Consider the following 23935-nt stretch of genomic DNA (forward strand, 5'->3'; position numbering starts at 1 on the left):
GATTACCAGTTGGTAAAACAGAGGATAGTACAGGTGCAACAGGCTGGTCTTAGAAGCAAGACCATGCAGAGCAACAGAGGTTCAAATCCCGGATCCGCGCTTAGAAACCGAACTCTGGTATTAAACGCGTTATAAAAAGTCAACTAAATAAAAAAATTGAAATTAGACACACTGAGGCCAGTATAACTGCGGTAGCTGAATGGTTCTTTCAATCCAAGGAAGTTGATGAGGTTCCCAAAAGGCTTATTAAGTTAGCAGGAGGTTCAGTCCAAATGTCTCCCATACTGCCAGCTATCATTAAATATAATGACATGACTGTTAGGATCGCTGTTTGTCCAGTCAGAAGAACCAGGTAGGGCACTCTTGGGCAATTACTTGAAGGCCCTGGGTATAGTTTCCAGCCGCACCCCAAAGCCCCCTTCTAAGAAGGGAAGAGAGCTAACCAGGAAAGCAAGGGAGGCAACCTTAAGAGACCATCCAACTGAGAGCAAAGGGAAACCCAGAGTCTACAAATGAAGGAAGGGCCCCAAGCCCAAATCTTCGACAAGGAAAAAGGTTCCTGTAGAAAACCTAGAGTTCACACCTGTAACCCAAAAACCAGCTGAGGCTGGGTTGGTGGTAGAACAATCTCCAGAAGAAAAATTGTCTGATGAGTCAGAGACGGAGGGGATTCAACACTGTCTGGAAGATCTGGATCCAAGAGACCATCCGGAGCTGCAGACTTTGCTTGCAGAAGGGTATCCCTCAAGGACAGATTTCATTAGGGGACAGACAGTGGATCCTGCTCTAGAAGGTCTGCGTCAGAAGGCAGCTTCCCAAAGTGAAGGGAAAGACCCTGGGAAGCATAGGCTAAACTGGGAGGATGGACTACTCTACAGTGAGCCTATGGAGTCTATTCCAAGGGACCTCAGGAGAGTGGTGGTACCCCAAGAATTGAGATCCAGAAAAGAAACTGATTTTTTTTTTTTTTACTGAGGATTCCCAGCCTGACAACGGGGAATATTCATGAGCATGTGAATCCATGCCAGACCCCATGCTGGAGGAAACACCCCAAAGCTACACAGGAATCACAAAAGGCTTAATGTGAGTAAATACCACAGCCAACACAGCCTGACGACTCGGAATATTCATGAGCATGTGAATCCATGCCAGACCTCATGCTGGAGGAACACACCAAATCTATACAGGAATTACAAAAGGCTTAAGGTGAGTAAATACCCCAGCCAACACAGTACGCCTCAGCACAGAAGAAGAGTTGCAGCGGGAGACGTCAGGATCAGCAGCCAAAAACCCGGTCAATGGATTCCTTTGTCACAAAGATGGAAGACAGGACTTTAGAAGGGATTTTGCAGCAGGGATCAACAGGGAAGGCTGCAAGCAAGATTTTCTTAGCGGCTGGATGCAGCTCTGTGGTTAGGGTGCCCTCATCAGGAGCCAGGAGAAGACTGAATATAGCCGGTCAGATTCTCGTCTCTAATCTGGTCCAGCACTCTGGTGAGGGGCCATCAAGGACTTAAACAGTGTCTCTGGAGAGCCAGGCGGAGGCCATCAAAGTTTCAGCTCTCAGGACAGCCAGCCCCTCATTGAGACTGCGTTCCTTTCAGGCACGGTGGAAGACAAAGGGCTGCAGAATTTTGGGCTCCTCCCTTCTCATACATTACGGAGCCTTGGCAGGGTAAACTAAGTATTCCCTCCGAAGATAAAACTCCCACTCAGGTCGTTCCAGTCTAAAATTGTAGAGGAAGACCTCAAACTACTAGCAAACAAGAAATGGCAAAAAAGAAGGAGCCCATCATTTTAGAAATATGGTGACCCTTCTGTGGATTACGGAGGCTGATGAAACATGGGCGCCTGTTTTATCAAAATGGCCCAGGTTGTCTTTTTTTTGCTATTTCTTGCTTATGAGGTGTTTCTTGCGTTTTACTCTGCGTTCCAAACCAGGCTTAACCCTTTTGTTCGTTTTGCCTTTGGTGGGCTTCAGTGCTGAAACCTGCCTCCGGCGTGGCAGTCAGGAAGCGAGGGAGGTGCCCAAAAGTCCCTGTCCATAGTCTCCTTGGTTACCTGAATGCACACAGTTGTGATTGGCTGGCTGTCCTTGCAGGACAGCCACCCTGCTGTGTGAGTGACAGCTAGGTCGTGCATGAATGGGAGAAACCTGCATAAAAGTGGAGGTCTCTTGAAAAGAAGGCAGTCTCAACCACTGGAAGAAACTTCTGACGAAAGAACTTGGAAGAGAAGCTTGCTATACCCTCTTGGACCGTTGAACTGCCCGGGGAAGCCCTACTGCAGTGATGAAGCTCCAACTTTGTATCGACTAGAGAAGCCCGGAATGGACGACTTCTTCCCTTGGGTTGGTGGGACCAACTGACTGAAAGATGAACTTTGCTGAAAACCCTATTCCTGCAGGCTGTACTTCCTTGCTGCTGCTGGAACTGAGTGCCAGAGGTCAATAACACCAGAAACAAGTGCGTCTTTAAGCCGGACCCGAGCCCCAGGAAGATCCTGAGGGCCCTCCCGAAGCAGGCCACCTCAACAGAGTGCTGGACGCCAGAAGCAAGGGGAGCCTATAAGGTGTCCAAGAACCACGGTGGTGCTATTTGCCAGTAGCTGAAACCGCAAAGGGCAGCTGAATTGGAAAGAGCCCATTGCTGCCGCCGACCTTTCGAACTGCAGTGCAGGAGTCCTCCAGACACCTTCCCAATTGTCCCCACAACTGAGACCCAGGACTGCAACCTGATTAGCAGGACTGCAACCAGCTGGATGCTCTTCTTCCTACCTAAGGTACTGTCTTGAATGAAGGGGTATTTACCTCTTTTTGGCTGTAGCTTGCTTTTTCTCACTGGAGACTTGCAGTAGCTGCTTGCAGATTTGCCCTTCACAAGCCTAAGAGCTTGCGGCAAAACAGTGATTCTTTTTCTACAAACGCTCTAAATAATAGTGTGCAGGATTTTTGCACTATATGAAGTGCCTCAGCTCCCTAGACATTGTTTCAATTGACATTGGCTGCCTGTAGACTCTTCTGACCCATTGACTTTGGTATTAACTGTCCCACATAGGTAGTGCATAGGTTTAACTTGTATTGCTGGGAAAGGTCTAACCTAGACTTCATTGGAAAGATTGCAAAGTATTTACATATTCTGAGAACCTGTTAAACTTTTTCCTTCCATAACCTTTTCTACAACCTTAGTATTGCCTTAAGTATCAAAAAGTGATATATCAATGTCCACAGTGCCCTAGTAATTGAAGTCACCTCGCGAGGGGGGGAGGGATGTGGGTGGGTGTGTGGGTGTGTGTGTGTGTGTGTGTGTGTGTGTGTGTGTGTGTGTGTGATCCCAAAAGGGTATCTACTTGCTTCTTTGAGGAAGTGTTGTGAAGTGTATTTTTGTTGTTGGATATTGCCCTTTGTAAAGAAGGCTTATTTAAAACCAACCGTTAAATAAATCATTATTTTACTAGACAACCTCGAGTATATGGGTTATTTGGATAATTGTATTTATTTATTTGAATTGCACACCTTGCCCTGGGGAATCTGGGCGCATACTTTGCGAAGGTAATGGGTACATACCGGAAAGCAATTGTGTATCTCTATGTCACATCTCTATAGCTCACATTTACCTCACTTGAGATAAATGGCTGCTCAGTCACTCTACCAACTTGTGAAGTACAGACCTAAACCAATAGCTGGGTTACCTACTACCAAGAGGACAAGACTGGTGTAGTCTCAAACAGGGTTACTACATACAATCTTGCCTAACTCTGGAGACAGTGAGCGTCTGGGGGAAAGTGAGAAAAGGAAGAATACCTCTGAGGAGGTGCAGCTGCTAGAGGGACTTCTCAGCGAGATCTGTGATGTGAGGAGAGAAGCAGAGAGTGGAGTCGAAGATGACACCAAGATTTTTGCCTCACAAGAAGGAGCAGGAAGAGGGCCCAAGGAGTGCGGAGAGAGTGCAAGAGGGAAAGCAGGAGCAGAGGTCCCAATGAGAAGGATCTCAGTCTTACTGTCCTTAAGGCAGAGATCGTTGGAGGCGCACCACTCCTGAATCACTGACAGACAGTCAGGAAAGAGCGAGAGAAGAGACTGAGGGGAGCTTGAGGGAGAGTGGAGTATCATCCACGTAACAATGAAAGTAAGTGGAGAAGGTAGAGATGAGGTGGGTCAAAGGGGCCAAGTAGACGTTGAAAGGCCAGGGTGAGAGGTTAGAGCCCTGGGGAACACCACATGTGGAGAGAGAGAGGTGGTGGAGAGAACGGACCCAGGTTGGACCTGGGAAGGTCGGTTCAGGAGGAAGGTGGTCAACCAAGCCAGAGCCTGATCAGTGACACCCAGGTGCTCACAGAGACGATTGATCAAGATGGCATGACTAACCGAGTTTAAAGCGTAGGAAAGATCAAGGAGGATGAGGACAGAGGGGAGGCTAGAGTCGAGAATAGTGAGCAGATCTTCACAGGTGTTCAGGAGAGCAGTTTCCGTGCCTCTGGCTGCTCTGAAGCCAGACTGATGGTCATGGAGGCAACCAACATATTCATTGTGGAGAGTAAGCTGAGAGATGGCCCGCTTCTCCAAGCGTTTGCCCAGGATAGAGTGATACACAATTACACAATGGTTTCCCCAATATTCAACCAGTCTTACACTTTTTCTCCAAGTTCCTCTGCCATGCGAAGAATTTCAAAGAGGAGCGTCATTTTTCCGGAATGCTCCAAGACTTCAGCATCTGCTTCAGTGACAAACTCCTTGTACCAGTCTGCAGTTGGGCTTTCGGGTGTGGAAGATGTAGCTTTTGCTGTTGGGAAACAAAATAAAACACTGATCCCAGTGCACAGAAAAAAATCTGATAAAAAAAGTGCAACATAAAATATTCAGAGCAGACTATACCCGAGTCAATCATGTTTTGAGCATCCAAGTTCAGAATTTGCAGTCACACTACGATACAAAAGATATTTTGCGGACACACGCTAGTGTATCAGCGAAGATCTCCCTCAGGTTAATTTGGTTTGTCGCCGCCAATATAAACACAACCCAAGTGTTGTGTCCGAATACTCGGATTGATTCTCAGAATGTACAGGGTTGGTTATTGCACCAAACAAGAAAATTAGATAGTGTCCTTACTCCTTTTAGTGAAATGATTTTTATTTTTTCTTATCACATTTGTTTACATCAAACACAAAGTCATTCAAAACACAATATATAATTTGTTGATTCACACATCCATTGTGTATTAATACATGTATCATCTGAGAGACATATTTCGTCAGATTTCCCCAGATTAGTGTATCATTGTATGCTCGGTGTGAAATTCATACATAAATCAATGTGTTCTCTGTGAGAAGTTTTCATCAGATTTCCCCATATATTAATAAATTCTCTTGTATTTGTAGATCCTACTAATAATAAATCCTGTATTGGTCTACCCTTAATAGATCGTCTGGTATTTGCAGAAGCTAATATTAATAGATCCCCTGTTGGTAAATCCTCTACACATGTTTCACCGCATTAAGTGTATGAGGATCAGGAGATTCTATCCTTCGTTGATTACTTTGCTAATTGGAGCCAAAATTTAAAGGCGAAGGAGAGACAAATGAAATCATTAGGGTACATACTATTCACTCATGAATAAATTGCTTTAATTTATCTTGGATATGTTTTGTCATATTTATATTTCCGCTAACCATGATGGTTTCCCAATAGTTTCTTAGTGGGTTACTTTGTTTCTGCCTGTGATTTTCTTGCATTACATATTAGCTGGTATCTGTAGGGTAAAACAAGAAACATATTCTCGTTTTTTATCCCCATGATATAATTTGGACTGTGTAATGAAACTAGAGCTGCAAGGAACGCACTTACATTGCAGCATTTTTTTTCCTTTTCCGTTTGATTACTTGATACAATTGTCCAGATCTCTGCCGTCTTCCTAACGCTGCTACGCGTGGGATCAGCGTCTGGATGATAGTGGGCAATATTTATTATTGCTGATGACATCACTACGTCACTGTTGTGGCGCAGTGGCGTCATTCTTTGTCCTATATGTGACGACCATTTTTGTTTCTGGTTCTGTCACAATTGAGTTTTTATCACAACAGAAATTGTATAGAAGCTATATTGAATAGCTTTTAGAACAAATCTGAACACTTTGAGACATTCCATTCTAATTGTAAGTTTTTAAATCACATTTTTATGGTTGACAGCAATTTAAACAGATAATCTGTTGGTCTCTTAGAATTAAGCTAAAAAATAATTGACATTTTTGTAAATAATTTTCCTATTGGAACATTATTACAGTCTATTGATAAGCTATACACAGGTGGAAACATTAAGGTTGCAATGCTACGGTTAGATAAACAATGCTATTAAAGAAAAGTTAACAATTACAGTATGTACTGTGTATGTAAAATGTGCAATCAGGTTTTTCAATTTAATTCAATTCAACTAAGCTTTTCAAAATAGGAGTCTTCTTATATACACTTAAGTATCAAATGAATGGTCACCGTTAATACCAATGTATGATCAAAAGATTTAAAGGTAGGAATAAAGTTCACTGTCCTGGTTCAATCCAGTCTGGCAAGTGCCTATGATGTTGATCCACTTGGCCTCCATGTGACATAATGGAGTTCTCTATTACTACCCCTGGATGTTAAATTTACTGTTTCCAAGCCTATCACCTTTAGGGTGTCTGTCGTTAGATCGGAGTGTTCCAATGTATTGTGTACTTGTCATGATGCCTACCTCCAAGGAGCCAGGTCCGACCCAGCAACCCCAGAGGCAGGCATCATTTCCCCCAGGGGAGTGCCAGCGGGCCCAAGCTGGGGCCCTTTGGACGCAGTCCTGGCGCCTTAGGCGCCAGGCTCAATTTGGACCCCTGTCCTGGCGCCTTAGGCGCCAGGCTCATAAAGCTAGAACATGTGTTCAAGTGTTTTAATGTGCACTTACCTAATGCAGACCATGCTGCCACATCCAGGCCATCTTGAGGCCTGAATGGGACTACTTTACCTGTGGGATTACTTTCCACCCGGGTGTGGTCGGGGAAGGATACAAACCTGATCGGAGGAAGGATACACACTTGGAACTTCTTCCAAAGCTATTTAAACCACACCCGATCAGCAACTCACGCTTCGCGTTGTTCTGCTCCTCGCAGCTGGACGCTCACCGTGTCAGCTCCTGCGCATCTCGACTTCAGCCACGCCTGTCAGCATCCTGGGTCACCTGCAAAGGGAGACAAGAGACCTTACCAGCAAAATCTGCACCACGGGGACATCACCGACGATCCTGAAAGCGAAGACATTATTTTTAAAAGCATTTCGTTACGATCGCTGCAGCGCTGCATTTCACTCACCTTTCCTGGGTTCCTCCATCTTCAGCAGCGATCATCCGGATACATAGCCACTTCCCAGAGCCTAGAGAAAAAGACAAGAATAAGAGGTGAGAGAAGGAAGGGAATAAGACTTACCTGTTGGGTCATTCCCATTTCATTTCGGGTCTTGCCGCTTCCAGGCATTTTCCGGACCTCGGCCCCTATGGGGAAAAAAGACAAAGACATTGAATGAGCGTATGCAAAGACAGTTCACGAGCGCTCATCCAGAACTAACCTGCCATTTACTGGAACTGGAACTGCACGTTTCACTTCGGGTCAGCGCCATATCTCCGGCATTCCGAACCCCGGCCCCTAAGGGGAAAAAAGACATAAGCATTAGCGCTTGCTGCAAAAAGACAATGAACATTATTATTTAGCTTGGACTTTTGAACTTGCAACAGAACTTTTACAGAGCCTTACCTGAATAGTCAAGCTTACCTGAACTCCCATCAATCCTCAATCCAGTGAAGTAACTGGGTTTCAACGCGCCCCTGCATCAGAAGCAGGATGGAGAGCTCATCCTTCCTGACCCCAAGGTGAGACTTCACGGGGAATCGTGGAAGGGTATCGTGGAGGGTCGGAAGAGAGTGGGAGGTTTGAGCATAACTCAGTCAGTAGGTAATACTCCCTTTTCACGCACAGGGGAATATTCCTGCGAGCCGGAGAAGCCAGAGTAGAGGGCCCTTCCTGTCCATCTTCAGAGTCCTGCGCTTCACCATTGAAGAAGCATCTGCACTCGAAGCCAGACCTGCGCCTCCCTGGGAATCAGGTGAGCGTTACAGTACTGTCATCAGATATCTGCTGTAGTTATGATGGATTGCTCTTAGATATTCCTGTAAGATACGTTTTTCTAAAGTCCAAATGGCGTTCGACTTCAAGAGACTCATCACTTGGTATTAGGGACCCAACTTTTAATATGGGCCTGTAATACACAAGTCAGTAGAGTGCCTGAGCAGCCAGGATTATCTTAGGAGGGAGGTATGTGAGCAGTACAAAGAAATCAGTACATACATTGACACAATTAAACACTTACTCAGTTATATTAAAATATAACAATGCATTACTTACCGTAAAAGCATTTCTGATGATTGTATCTGCTTAGATTCACATGCTGTTCATAATCCGACATCCAGTGGTCACTGCGGAGTATTGCATTTTGTTTTCGTAGTCGAAAAGGAGACGTCGACAAGGCGTGTCTGTAACACTATCCCTATAGTGACGTGCAGTGTACCCACAATCCCTCACGCGTCGAGGTCCCTCTGTTTGTATTTTTCCTGTCCTGAGGGAGCCTATTAGACGTGAGTGAGTACAGAAAAGAGAGATATAGAAGAAAGTCTATGTTCCTTCCATCCGAGCGGGGAGGAAGGGTGGGCGCAGATACAACCATCAGAAATGCTTTTACGGTAAGTAATGCATTGTCTTCTGATGTTTGTTAATCTGCTTAGAATCACATGCTGTGCATAGACTAGCGAGCGGTACCCGGAGTTGGAGGTGGGTTGTGAGAAGGAACAGTAGAGAAAAGATGTCTTAATACTGCTTGTCCCACCTGGGAATCAGATCTAGAGTGGGCATCTAGACAGTAGTGTTTTGTAAAAGTGTGAACAGAACTCCAGATTGCCGCTTTGCAAATGGACTCAAGAGGGACATTTGCAATGAAAGATATGGAAGCCCCGGTGCCTCGAGTGGAGTGTGCTCTTGGCTTGAAGGGTAGTTCTCTCTTAGCAAGAGCGTAACAGAGAGTGATGCATTGAACAATCCATCTAGAAATAGTGGATTTCGAAACTGCATCTCCTTCTCTTCCTGCTGACACCGAGACAAAGAACTGATTAGTCTTTCTCAGTGGTCTAGTTCTTTCCATATAAAACATCACTGCTTTGCGAACATCCAGTGTATGCAGGCTCTTCTCACCTAAGTTTGAAGGATTTTGAAAGAACGTTGGTAGTTCTATTGACTGGTTGACATGGAATTTAGAGATACATTTTGGTGCAAACCTAGAATGTGTGCGTAGAACCACCTTATCCTTGTAAACTGTAACAAAGGGGTCTAGTACAGAGAGCGCTCTTAGTTCACTTACTCTCCTAATGGAGGTGATCGCTATTAGAAAAGCAGTCTTAAGAGAGGTCTTTAAGTGTTGCTTTGTGCATGGGTTCAAAGGGAGAACCAATGACCCTGGTTAGTACCACATTTAGGTCCCATCTGGCAGCAGGGTTAGCTATGGAAGGGTGGATCCTCTTCACTCCTTCCATGAAGGCTTTAATAACTGGGACTTTCCACCATGACACCTTAAGTTGGGAAGTGGTGTATGCGGAAAGTGCAGCTAAATGGACTTTAATGGAGTTAAACACCTGAGTCTAGTAGGTGAGTCAGGTACAGAACAATTTGTGTGGGAGAGCAGTCAACTGGGTTGATGCTCCTTCCCCTACACCAGATGACAAATCTTTTCCATTTGCTAGAGGAACAGTGACAAGTGTTAGGCTTTCTAGCCTCCCTGAGAATGTCCATGCATCTCTGCAGGAGTTGTAAATGTCCAAATTCTATGATCTCAGGAGCCAGGCTGCTAAGTTCATGGTCTGAGGGCATGGATGAAGTTTCCTGTGACAGCATGTTTTACGGGCAGGGAAGTTTCACTGATAGGGACATCTCCATCAAGTGAGCCAACGAAGGTTGTCTGGCCCACATAGGGGCCACCAGTATCATGGTAACTTGTTCCTGATGCATCTTGTGCACTTGTTGAGAAGGGAAATCGGGGGGGAAAAGCGTAAACAAATTTCCCTGACCATGGTATCGATAGACCGTTCCCCCTGGATTGGTTCTGGGGGTACCTGGAGGCGTAATCTTGGCATTGTGAGTTCTCCAGAGTTGCGAACAGATCTATTTCTGGGAATCCCCATTGTGTGAAGACGTTGAAGACGAGGTCTTCGTGTAACCGCCATTCGTACTCTGAGGGCAGAGGGAAGTCTCTGCTGAGTTAGTCTACAAGCAGATTGAGTTCCCCTGGCACATGTTGTGACAGTAGGAACATGTTGTGTTTGAGAGCCCACTTCGATGTTCTGGGACAGCTTGGACAGTCCTGGAGAGTGAGTGCCCCCCTGCTTGTTGAGGTAGTACATGGCTGTGGTGCTGTCCGTGAGGACCATCACTGTCTTCCCCTGTAGGTGTGCCTGGAAGGCTTTCAGTGCCTTGAACACAGCTAGTAGCTCTAGTAAGTTTATGTGCTTGGATGCTACGCTCTGAATCCAGACTCCGTGAGCAGTCTGATGGGATAGGTGAGCCCCCCATCCTGTGAGGGATGCGTCTGTGGTTAGAGTGGCTTCCACTGCAGGGGTGGCAAATGGTTTCCCTATTACCAGGTTTTCCTTCGACCACCACCGTAGCGAGAGAACCAAGGCCTGCGAGACTACCACTAGATCGTCCCATTGTCCGCTGACCTGACACCACTGGCTGTTGAGCCACTCTTGCATTGGGCGAATGCGCAGGCGCGCGTGAGGTACCAAATAAATACATGACGCCATCATTCCCAGTAAGCGCATTGCTTTGCGTACCGTCACCTCTCGACCAGACACATATTGAGGGATTTGAAACAGCATGTTTTGGACCCTCTCGTTGGAGAGGAAGACGAGGCCGTCCTTTGTTCGAATTAGAGCCCCTAGGAATTGTTTGATCTGCCTGGGGTCTAAGCTGGACTTCTTCTCGTTGAGGGAGAAGCCCAGTTGAAACAAAAGGTCTACAGTCTTTTGGGTATTTGAGAAGCATGTTTCTTAAGAATCCCCTGTTATGAGCCAATCGTCGAGGTAAGGGTAGACTGGGATGGACAACCTGCGCAGGTGGGCCGCTGCCACTGCCAGTACCTTTGTGAATACTCTCGGCTCTGATGCTATGCCGAAGGGTAGCACTCTGAACTGGTAGTGTTTGCTCTCTATCATGAACCTGAGGTATTTCCTGTGCGCTGGCAACATTAAAATATGAAAGTATGCATCTTTCATGTCCAGTGTTGTCATGTAATCTCCCTGTGAAAGCAGGGGGATTACCTCCTGTAGAGTCACCATACGTAACTTTTGAGGTTTGACAAATTTGTTCGCTGGGCGCAAATATAGTACAGTGCGCATGGTTAAGTCCTTTTTGGGTACAAGGAAGTACACTGAATAAATACCTTCTGTTACCTGGGATAGAGGAACCACCTCTATAGCTCCTTTTTCTAGTAGTTGGTCCACTTCTTGAAGAAGGATGGCAAGGTGTTCTGGTGGCATGCGTCGTCCCCTTGGGGGTCTGTACGTAGGGGAACTGTTGAATTCTATACAGTAGCCGTGGACTATGGTTGATAGTTATACCCTCCCATGCTGGAAGAAAGGATGTTAACCGGCCCCTGACCGGCGAAGCATGGGAGGGGACCCGAATGTTTGAGTCATTTGGTGTTGGTGGCTTGGGAACCTCTAACGGTGGGTCCCTGACCTCTTCCCTTGCCACAACCTTGTCCTCTTTGGTTATATTGTCCACTGGTGCCTTGGTTAGAGGACCAGTTACCTGCAGAGTATTGCTGCTGCTGCTGGTTGTGTTGGCCTCGAAAAAACGTTTGTTGCCATAACCACGTTTGTTGGGAGGCCTTGAAATTTGATCTAGTGTCTTGATTGTGTCAAATTACTTCTTTGCGGTCTCTAGTGCTTCATCCACCGCCTTACCAAAGAGGGTTGCATCTTCTATAGGTTTGTTAATAAGAGATGCTTGTGTTTAAAGCCTGAATTACATAGCCATACATGGCATTTGAGTAGGATTCCTTGTACTAGGGAACGCCCAGCCATCTCTGCAGCATCCAGAGTATTTTTAATGATGCTTTGGTTGACTAAGGTCCCTTCAGTCACTGAGGCTAGAAGGCGAGTACATAGGGGTTCCGGTACCTCCTCAATGTCCTTACGTAGTTTGCTCCATTGTGCATCTGAGTAACTTGCCAGCAAAGAGTTGTTGTTGGCAATTCTTGCGGAAAAGGCAGCTGAGACTGTAATCCTCTTTCCTAGGGCATACCATTTTTTACCCTCTTTATCTGGTGGTGCCTCGCTAGTTGACAGCGGGGCCTGCTAAGGAGTCTGGTACAGAGTGGCCCCTGATGTATAACGGGTCCGATGGAGAAGGACTAAATAAATTTTCTATCCTTGGGTTGACCCCTCTGATCAACGCGGGAGTGGATAGTGAAGGAATAATTTGTCTCTTTACTGAGGCGAGGAGGGGAATGGTTTGGCTGACAGGGGGTTTCTCCTTAATGATCTTTTCTAGTCGATGTCAGGAGAAGTTTCCCCGGTCTCGATCTCGAAATGCGCTGCTGCCTTGCGTAGGAGTGCATTAAAGGTAGCTTGATCAGACGATTTAATGCATGCATCTATAGGAGATGTATTCCTAGTAGGCGAGTCTTTGGGTGGGGACAGGTTTATGGCTTCAGGGTCTGAAAACGCTGATGGGGACTGTCAGGGCTGTGAAGCGCCTTCTTCTGGGTCTTCTCCGAAGCCCCATCTCCTATATCGGGGTTGTCTTCAAAACCTTCCTCCTCTAGGTTTTGTTCCCCTTCATTGCCTAAGAATTCGTCATCCTTCTGAAAGTGGGGGTCCTCTCCAGTGAGGTCCTATAAATCTACATCCTCTTGGGGGGGATCAAATAGCCTGGGGTACTTGGCCCTGGGATCCTCCTGAGGTCTCTCTGTTGATCTCTTGGGTGTTGGAAGGTTCTGAGTCTCCATAAACCTCTCCATTTTGTCCATACAGAAATGGAGTTTCTCTAGGGTTTCTTGAGGTACCCCGGAGCGATCAGGGGGAGAAAAGGGAGAGCCTACCGTTAGAAAAGGCTTCGACCTATCCCATAATGTCGAAGAGAGGTTCCCCTCGCCTTCTGAAAAGCCTTTTGGTAGGATAGGAGTCCCTCTCGACTGAGCGGGCGGTTCCTGCCTTCCTTCTTTTCAGCGTTTTCTGGCCCTTATGAGCGATAACCGACATCTCTTTCGCCGTCCGTCTCTGGCTATCGGTGGAAATAATCCGCGCCAGGCTCTCGACAACTAAACTGTCTGTCGAGGGTACCTCCGGTGTCGACGTTACAGGCGTCGCTTGCTCTACGCCGACGGGCGCTCTCGTCGGTGCGCGTCGTCTGGCGGTTTAGTGATAGCGCCCTTATCTGGGGGTAGCCCAGTTGCTAGTCGCGGTTGCGAGGGGGGCTTCAGACTTTTACGGTCTGAAGAGGCCGCCGGTAGGACCTGCGTCTCCGTTGGCGCTAATGCTGTCTTCGACGAGGAAGAGCAGTGGGCTGTGTGTTTATGGGAGTGTTTTCTGTGTGCATCTTTGTTGCCGGGGTGTTCATCCCCATAAGCAGGGCGTGAGCCGAGCTTGTCGGGGCCGGGGACGGACGAGGAGCGTGAAAGCTCCTTGGAGAGGTCTACGACTTCCAAAACGGACGTTGAGTTGTCACATTCCTAGTCACTTTCGGCGGCGGGTGATGAATCAGACCTAGACATGGCGTAGGCTGCCCACCTCTTGACCCTACGGTCTTTCAAAGTCTTCGGCTTAAGGAACTGACAGGCCGCACAGCCGTCTTCTTTGTGGTCGAGGGGCAAGCAACGGTTACACCGTTTATGCTTGTGTTTCCAGGTAAATTTGCCTTTGCAACGTGGGCAAAACCTAAAGGGTGTCCTCTCCGTAGCTGAGGAACAGATTGCATGTGGCAACAACCCCGAAGGAAAGGGAGGGGAAAGAGAAAGGCATTCTCAAAGAGAAACAATAAATGTCCCACGACCCCACTCTCCCTACTGTATTTGGCCGTCGAGGCCAGGCCACTTGTTCGGCAAACGCCGAACAACCTCCTCCGTCGAAGGCACCGCCGTCGGAGATCTTGATCGGCGGTGAACAGCTCTGCAGCTACGACGTCGAAGGAGGGATGTAAGTAATAATATAAGTTAAGGGCGACCAAAGGTCGAATAAAGTTTTTTGCAATGTCTCTCGAGGAGCTCTGCGTATAGGTGACCAATATCTGGGCAGAAAAAAACAATCTGAGGGACCTCGACACGTGAGGGATTGTGGGAACACTGCACATCACTATAGGGATAGTGTTACAGACACGCCTTGTCGACGTCCCATTTTCGACTACAAAAAACAAAATGCAATACTCTGCAGCGACCACTGGATGTCGGACTATGCACAGCATGTGATTCTAAGCAGATTAATGAACATCAGAAATCTATTTATATATTCACAAGGCACACAAGCAAATCTAAAATGCAGCAACTAACAAGAACATTGAATTAGAAATGGAATCACATTGGGGGTGGAGGGGCTCTGTTGCACGCAATGAAGATGGCAACCTGAAGAGGAAGCTCTGGCATTCGGTGTAGCAGCTATGCTTCGAATCACACTTTCCGGACAGCAGATATACCCATAAAGCAAGCTATTACTGGCGGAACTGCTATGGCACAGACTGGAGAAGTCTCGCCCTGCATAACCCTCTCCTGGAGTTGCGGGGACCCTCGGGAGCGGCAGGCCTCTGTACGGTGCTCTCCGCACTAACTCGTATGCGCCCGCCCACTATGGCTGGATTACTGAAGAAATAACCTTGCAATGTCGAGGGATCTCTGCGGTGCATACAGACACCCGGGCCAGCGTACCAACACAACGTCTACCCTGATAGGAGCCTCCCCTGATGGACTCAGAATACTGGTAGCTTTGCTTCCGTGGCGGCCCAGACTGCGACGCCGGCTGATTGGGCCAGACAACGGGGCCGCTGTCCCCGAGGGACGCAGCGCTGAGGCGGCCTGCTCCTGTCCGGACACTACCTGCCGCCCCTCCACCCCAATTTATTGAAGACTACCACCCCGGCATCTGTGGGTGATGCAGAGTCGTCACAGTGCTGCCAGCGTTGCCACGGCAGGGTCTGCTGCTCCTCCTGCCTAGACGCTTCAAAAATGCTGGGTTAAACCAACAGCAGCGGCCCTGGAAGGTTAGTGCCCAGTGAAGGTGCGTCAGTTGGGGACTGGCGAACATCGGGCCAGGAAACTGACTAACGCCATTCCGGAGATGGCCTGGGTGTGGCGCCTAGTCCGTGTCCCCTGACCTTTTCTATTTTATGTGCTGTGCGCTGCCCGGCCCTCTCTACCCATAAAACATTGAACTGATGAGGCCCTTCTGAGCGTGACCAGCTATTTATTATGTTATTACTATGTTTGAACTCCAAACAGGAAATCCACAGATAAGGAATAGGTTACTTATAACTGCCGTTCTCCACCATTGGTATGTTTCATAGAGTCACATACTGTTTGAATATTTCCCATCAGGCTGGGAATCCTCAGTAATACCAAATCAGTTTCACTGAGAAAATGAAAGAGACTGCAATTACTTCAGTGTTGTTACAAGCAGGGTAGGTATGAGGGTCACATGTTATTCTAGAAAAGATACCAATGAGTACAGGAGTTACAGGTACATAACTTATTTCTTCTCCAGCATTGGACCTTTCATAGATTCAGATACTGTTTGAAAATAATACAAAGCTGTACATATACAAATATCACTGAATATGAGGCAAAACAGAAGGACAAAGCTCAACTTAAGGCGAACAGATGTCGCAGGACCGCCTGTCTCAGAAATGTGCTAATTCCCTTCTACCTTAGAGATCCCCAGCAGTCACAACCCTGATCCAAAATCCCCACTGGCAAGTCAACCTGCCAAGCAAGGTCAGGGTTTGGGGTTCCATTAGGGCCTCAGAGGCTTACATCCTCTTCCAAGACTCAATTAGAGTCAGTCCTGGCTCCTGCAGTCAACATGGAGGCACCCACATAGCCTAGTTCCCATGAACTAAGCTATGCGGTATAGTGTTTTGGGTGTGGTGGCCTGGGACTACTTTACCTGGACTACTTTACTGGGAGACTATTTAAACCACACCCAAGCACCAGAACACGGTTCGGGTTATTCTGCAGCGTAATGCTCACCGTGTCCAGTGTCTTGACACCAGCAATCCTTGGAGCAACGAGCCTGCAGAGGGGAAAAAGATCATCATTAATAGAATCTTACCTGCAAACTCCATCCTGTCATCCGCCCGACGTTCATTCCCGATTCTGCTTACTTGTGGGCCGTCTATCCAGCGAACTGCATCTTCTGGGCACCGCATAATTACCGGAACGAAGCAACCTGAAAAGGAGAGGGAGAAAAACAACATCAGTGAATGCATCCCCGGCTTAATATAAGCAACAGATATCACGAGAACCTCACCTGGCTAGTCGCCTCTTCCCTGGCATCATTCCGGAACACCACGCCCACCGGAGTAGAACATCGCGACCTGGAAGAGGAAACACAGGTTAGCATATATAAGGCGAAGCAGCGCCATGCATAGCGCATTACTAACCGGAGTGCAGCGCACATCTCGCGCCATCCATTACCGGCAGGTGCTCGATCCACTACCAGCACGACATGCCGAATCTCCCGCACGCCTAGGGAGAAAGAAAAATACATTAACCACAAAAGGAAAGGAAGGCAAGAACAGTATTATACACAAAGACTGCTATGCAGCAAGACCTACCTTAAAGACACTTGAACGGGCTCGCACCAGTGAAGTAACTCAGTCACCCACGCCCACTGGAGACTACGCACCCCTGCCAAGGAAGGCAGGACGGAGCACGCCTTATACTGAAACAAGGCGAGGAGAGGACCTAAGAGTCGACCAGTCTTGAACCCAGCCCTCCTGTAATTTCAGGTTAGACTTCCATCGAAGACACCACCAGGGATCGGGGAGAGGGTTCCAGGTGTATTTCAACCAACCAGGGCTGAGTGGCATCACTGTGGATACCAGGTGAGCGTAACACAGCTTTTTTGCTGGACTTTAGGACTTTTTATTTTTATCCTGGCGAGAGTGAGACCTTTTTCCCACTCTTGTTTATTTTTGTGTGATTTGAGCTTTGTTTCTCTTTTGGTTTTGGATCTGACTATAGGCATCATCTTTTTACATTGTGACACAAAGCACCTTCAGTGCAGTGGCACAGAGAAGTCTTTCAGATTTCCCAAAGGTTTAAATTAAATACCTTCTCTTGGTTAAACTATTGTTTCCAAGAATAGTAAAGTGAAATTGACTTCACTTACCATTTGTAATTTTGAAGACGCAGCACACACTATCTTACAATAGGGTGCTGGAACAAGTTACTTACCTGTAACTGTTGTTCTCCAGCATGGGTCTGGCATGGATTCACATGCTCATGAATATTCCCCGTCGTCAGGCTGGGAATCCTCGGTAAAGAAAAAAACAGTATCAGTTTCGTTTCTGATCTGTCTTTCGTAGTAACAACCAATCACTGGTCTCTGCGTCATACTGACCACAGCCAATGACTGCCCTCTACCTAAGCACCGCCTCTGGCAGCCATCTTCAGATTTGGAAGCACGTGAAGTGGCAGTATGACCAAGTGAAGAGCCGCAGAGGGGTAGGCGGGAGGGTTCGCATGTGAATCCATGCCAGACCCATGCTGGAGAACAACAGTTACAGGTAAGTAACTTGTTCCTTCTCCAGCATGGGGTCTGGCATGGATTCACATGCTCATGAATAAAGAATACATAGCAGTACACACATGCACAACCGCGGGAGGTGGCAAAGGCTCACCATTAAGCATTACATCAAACTCAACATTAAGCATCTTACCTCCTCACCAGGCTCACCTCAGGCGAACAGGTTGCGCAGCACTGCTTGGCCGACCCTGGACTCCTCCCTGGAATCCCGATCGACGCAGTAGAATTTCGTGAAGGTGTGCGTCGACCTCTACGTAGCAGCCCTGCATATGTCCAGCAGGGGCACACCAGAAAGGAACGCCGTGGTAGCTGCGATCGCTCTGGTGGAATGGGCTCTCGGACGGCCAGGCAGCGGTCGGTTTGCCAACCGATGACAGTACATGATACAGCCGGAGAGCCATCTGGAAATGGAAGCCTTCGAGAGAGCCTTCCCCTGATTGACTGGTCCAAAGTTCACAAAGAGTTGTGACGTCTTCCGAAAACACTTCGTGCGGTCCACGTAGAACTTCAGCGCTCTAGCCACATCCAGCGAGTGCAAAGTCCTCTCAGCCGGCGACAAAGGCGACGGGAAGAACACAGGCAACACCAAGGGTTCGTTGAGATGGAAGTCCGACGGTACCTTGGGCATGAAGGAGGGGTGCGTCCTGAGCACTATCCTCGTGTCGTGAAAAGTCAAGTACGGGGGCCTTGCAGGAAAGGGCCTGGATCTCTCCCACCCGTCGTGCGGAGGTGATGGCCACAAGAAACGCTGTTTTCCACGACAGAAACTTCAACGGGGCCGAGTGCAGAGGCTCGAACGGAGGTCCCATGAGCTTGGTCAGCACCACGTTGAGCTCCCACGCCGGGGCCGGCGCCTTCACCGGCGGGAACGATCTGAACAGTCCCTTCATGAACTCTTTCACCAGACGATGAGACCACAGGGACGTCCGGCCCGTGGTTCTGGTGTAACGGGAGATCGCAGCAAGATGAATCTTGATGGACGCGTGTGCCAGTCCAGCTTTGGCCAGCGTCAGCAGTACCTGGGGAGCCGTAATCCGTAGAGGGTTAATCTTCTGTGCGTGGCACCAGACAGAGAACCTCTTCCATTTGTGTCCGTACCACTTAAGAGTCGAGGACGCCCTGGCCTTTGCAAGAACCTCTCTGCAGTTGGCCGGTATGTCGTATCCTCCAAACTCTAGCGCTGCAGGAGCCAGGCCTGCAAGTTCAGCGATTTCGGGTCGTGGTGGAGGATGGCGCCTCCTTCCCTGGAGAGTAGATCCGCGTCCACCAGCAGCTTGATTGGCGGGGACGCTGACACGTCCAGAAGGTCCGGGAACCATATCTGCCTCGGCCACGCAGGTGCGACGAGGATCATCCTGCACCGTGACCTCTTGAGCTGGTTGACGAGCCGGATTAGCAGTGGCAAAGGAGGGAACGCGTAGAGGAACAGGCCCTCCCAGGGGAACGAGAAAGCATCGCCCATGCTCCTCGCCTGGGGAAACCTGCTGGCGAACCTCCGGCACTTGGAGTTCGTCGCCGTCGCGAACAGGTCGATCTGGGCTGTGCCCCACCGTCGGAAGAGGCGATCCACTAGATCCTGCCGTAGTTCCCACTCGTGGCACGAGCGCAGCTCCCTGCTGAGTGAGTCGGCGATGGTGTTTTTTTATCCCTGCCAGATGAAACGGCACAAGAAACATCCTTTGGGCGACGGCCCAATGCCACAGGTCCTGCGCCTCCTTGGACAGTGCTGGGGACCTGGTTCCGCCCTGTTTCTTGATGTAAAACATGGTGGTGGTGTTGTCGGTGAAGATCCTCACCACCTTGCCCTTGAGGGACGGAAGGAAGGACCTGAGAGCCCAGAACACTGCACGGAGCTCCAGGACGTTGATATGGAGGGACTTCTCCGTCGGGAGCCAGAGGCCTCTCGCGTGCAGATTTTCGGTGTGCGCTCTCCACCCTTCCAGGGAGGCATTCGTGGTCACTGTCTCCTGGTGGTCTGGGGTCTGGAAGTCCATGCCCGCCGTCAGATGCGCGCGGGTGCCCCACCACCGGACCGCTCGGCGGAAACTCTCGTCGAGTGTGATCTTCTCCTCGAAGCCACCCGTCGTTTGGATCCAGCGTGCATCCAGGAACTCCTGCAACGGGCGCATCCGGAGCCTGCACATGGGAATGAGGTAGATGCAAGAAGACATCATTCCGAGGAGGGACTTGATGGACCTCACCTTGGCCGCGTCGGAAACTAACATCCGCTGTACCTTGCCCAGGATGGACCTGGTCCTTTCCTCCGACGGAGAGGCCAGAAGGGACACTGTGTCGAGCTTCGCTCCCAGAAACAGTGCGTTTTGCGCGGGTACCAGGTGCGACTTGGCGTAGTTCACGGAGAATCCCAGGTCCGTGAGAAGTTGGACGGTCCTTGCCGTGTGCTCCACGGCGAGCTCCCTTGTCTTGGCTCGGATGAGCCAGTCGTCCAGGTAGGGGTAGACGTGGATCCCCTCGCAGCGCAGTTGAGCCGCCACCGGTGCAAGGCACTTGGTAAATACCCTGGCTGCCGACCGTAGTCCGAAGGGGAGGGCTTTGAACTGGTAGTGACGCCCTTGGACCACAAACCTGAGGAATTTTCGGTGCCCCTTTAGGATGGGAATGTGGAAGTAGGCATCCTCCAAATCCAACGACGACAGGAAGTCTCCTTCCTCCAGCTGCCCCAGGACGTGCTGGAGGGTGACCATCCGGAACTTTTGCGCCTTGATGAACTTGTTCAGATGTCGCAGGTCTAGGATGGGGCGCCATCCTCCCGTCTTCTTCTTCACGAGGAAGTATCTCGAGTAAACTCCGGAGCCCCGAAGCCTCTTTGGGACGAGTTCGATGACGCCCTTCCTGAGCATCGCCTTTACCTCCAGGAGAAGCTGAGGGACGTGAAGCTCTTTCCTGGCCACGGGGGGGACGTGCGGGCACCTCCTTTGAAACTCGAGCGCGTGGCCCCGGGGTAAGGCGTCCAGCACCCAACGGTCGGTGGAGATGGACTCCCACACGCTGACGAAGCTCGCCAGCCGGCCTCCCACCGGGGTGCTTCGGTGGGGGCCCGACCCCACGGCCGGTTCAATCCTGTTTCGACGAGGCTTTGCCGCCTTGACCTCCTTGGCGACGACGGCGGGGTCCGCCAGACTTGCCTCGTCCTCTGTAGGCCTCCTGAGACGACGAGCGGGCCGCTTGACGGTAGGTGGAGAAACCGCCACCGGAACCTTTGGAGGCGCCCTGGCCTCCGCTGCTCCGAAAGGGCGTCCGTCGTTGCTGCAGAACCCCAAGGGCCCGGGCCGTCTCAGTGTCCGCTTTAATGGCCTGAAGGGAATCGTCCACTGTTTTCCCAAACAGGTTGTTCCCATTGAACGGCATGTCCAGGACTCTGGTCTGTACGTCTTGACGGAAGTCCGTAGCCTTGAGCCATTCACGCCGCCTAAGGCACACGCCGTTGCCCAACTGGCGAAACCCAGTGTCGGCGATGTCCGTCGCAATAGTGATGGCGTGGTCCGACGCCACCTCGCCTTCCTGTAGGATCTCCAGGGCATCCGCCCTCTTGTCGTCCGGTAGGAAGTCCAGCAGGGGAGCCAGTTTGTACCATAGCTCCCTGTCGTAGCGGGCCACGATAGCCAAGGCGTTGGCCGCTTTAATCGTCGTCGCTGCAGACGAGATGACCCTGCGTCCCATAGCGTCCAATGTCTTTCCCTCGCCGTCCGGTGGGGAAGTCGATGTGGAGGCCGCACCCCCCCCGCTTCGCTTTTTTCCTAGCCGCCGCGGAGACGACAGTCCGGGGTAGGCTGCGCCCGGAGGCACAGGGGGGCCGCGTCCGGGACCCGGTACTTCTTCTCGTACCGGTCTCTTCTAGCTGGCGTCGTGGAAAGGTTCTTGAGGAGGGCGAGGCCCTCATCCCAAATGTCGTCCAGTAGAGGCACCGCGAGGACCGTCTTCCTCCGCCGTTGATAAAGGAATCCTTCCTTTTTCTTCTCCTCAGGGCAGAGTTGGAAAAGCTCGGATGCCCTGGCGATCATGGAGTGGAACGATCCAAACTCGTCGGGCGGAGAAACCCTGGTGGGAGATGACGACGGTAGATCCTCGTCGTATACCTCGTCGTCCATACCCGTCGCTGCCGTGTCAGTCCCCGTATCATCCCCTCGGGTGGATGGGGAGGAGGACTGGACGGGGCGCGACGCCTGAAAAGGAGGTGGAGGGTGAATCCTTCTTTTCTTGGGCGGGGGAGCACCAGAAGGTCCCGGTTCAGGATCCCCCGACGGGAGAGGTTCCTCCGTCGGCAACGGTAGTCTCGTCCTTATCTCTGAACATAAGGACTGTATAGCCAACAAAATGGCCGCCGAGTTGTCTTGCGGCACTGGCAGAGGGGAATCCGACGGGCGATCAGGAGCCCCGTCGGCACCCTCGACGATGTCGTCGTCACCTGCGTCGGAAACCATCCCGACGGGCCGGTCTTCTTCCACGCCAAGGCCGTGGCTTAAGACCTCAATCAGCTCTTCCTCTGAGGCCGAATCTACGACGACGCCCTGCCCCCCCTTTTCCTTCCCCGCTGGGGGTTTCACGGGGGTCATATCGATGGGCACAAAAGAGGACTCCCTCCGAGGTGGCAGGGAGACTCTGAGCCCCGAGGTCGCCACCACTGGTGTAGCCTGCACAGGCTGAGCCAGGGCCGCCGCGACAGTATCGATAGAGGGCTTGGCCGGATGGATTAAGGCCTTCACCACCTTAGGTGCGCTCACCGCCTTATCCTTGAGGGGGGGGACACTGCCTCGCTCCCCCTCCGATGGGGCCTTCGAGCTCGACCGGGGCCTCTCCAGGAGCTTCGCCGGGTGCTCGCCCTTCCTCTTACCCGACCCAGAGCGTTGGCTCGTGGCTGAAGGTGCCGGGGAGGGTGCGCCCTGCCTGGCGCCCGTAGAGCCCGACCGTTCGGCGGTCCCGGTGCCAGCGGACTCGCGGTGCTTGGCCTTATGTTGGACCCCCGTCGCCAGGGCGTCCTCAAAGGTCTTAGAAGACCGCTCGGATTTCTTCCTCTTCTTCTCGCCTGACGGGCTCTTCTCCAGCCAGTTGGCGAGATGTTGGTGGCGGTCCTTCATGGTCCGTTCTGACATATTTCCGCAAAACGCACAGTCCTTCTCCACGTGCGTCTTGTCCTCATGTAAGCAGTAGAGACAACAGGAGTGTTCGTCCTCCTTAAAGACGTTCTGCAGCTGGCATCCAGGGCAGATCCTGAACAGCTTTCCGGCATCGAGCTTCCCTTCTCCTGGGCCATGTCCGGGCCTGAGAAACTTCTGGAGTCCTCCAAAAGCGTAGCTCGACGAAATCTTCACCCTTGAGGGGCGCAGACGAATCCGACACGGGTCCCCGTTGATCGGATGGAGAGTCGGTGGAGCTTGAGGCTCTTTTGACCGAAAAAACGAAGTTTTTGAGAAAAAACGTGAAAAAATAGCACTAACGCTCGAGAGCAATAGCACGAGAATCCCAACACATGAACGTGCGGTAAAAATCTGAAGATGGCTGCCAGAGGCGGTGCTTAGGTAGAGGGCAGTCATTGGCTGTGATCAGTATGACGCAGAGACCAGTGATTGGTTGTTACTACGAAAGACAGATCAGAAACGAAACTGATACTGGTTTTTTCTTTACCGAGGATTCCCAGCCTGACGACGGGGAATATTCATGAGCATGTGAATCAATGCCAGACCCCATGCTGGAGAAGGAGGGGTTACTTAGTATCCTCTTTGTCTATCTTCTCATGTAACATTTTTATGTTACCCTTTCTACAATTAATGGCTGGTGGCAGTGGTTTACTTCGTCCTACCATTGAGTGTTTCTACTGTGGGCTGCAATTGCAGCTGCAGTAAAGCACCCATGGGTGCCCATTTTGTCAAAATGGTCCCGGTCTTCTTTTTTTGCCATTTCTTGTTGGAAAGGTCCTTCTCGAAATTTACTTTGCGTGCCAAACAAGGTTTGGTCCCTTTGTTCATTTTGTCTTTGGCAGGATTCACCAGTGAAGCCCACTGCTGGCTCCAGCGTGTCTGGCAGAGCAGGAAGCCATGGAGGTGCCCGAAACTCCCTGTGCTT

The 23935-nt window shown here is 50.1% G+C and overlaps 1 protein-coding gene across 1 annotated transcript in view; it reads right to left on the reverse strand.

Annotated features, from left to right (window-relative positions):
* The window catches only part of ATRX (ATRX chromatin remodeler), a 2430811-nt gene that overhangs the window by 422397 nt on the left and 1984479 nt on the right, over positions 1-23935 (reverse strand). Inside the window, exon 26 of the mRNA XM_069612585.1 lies at positions 4631-4781. Within this exon, the coding sequence (XP_069468686.1) occupies positions 4631-4781 (151 nt within the window). The remainder of the gene's footprint in view (positions 1-4630; positions 4782-23935) is intronic.

Source organism: Ambystoma mexicanum, chromosome 5p, assembly GCF_040938575.1.
Source record: "Ambystoma mexicanum isolate Mex_15411 chromosome 5p, UKY_AmexF1_1, whole genome shotgun sequence".
Taxonomy (NCBI): domain Eukaryota; kingdom Metazoa; phylum Chordata; class Amphibia; order Caudata; family Ambystomatidae; genus Ambystoma; species Ambystoma mexicanum.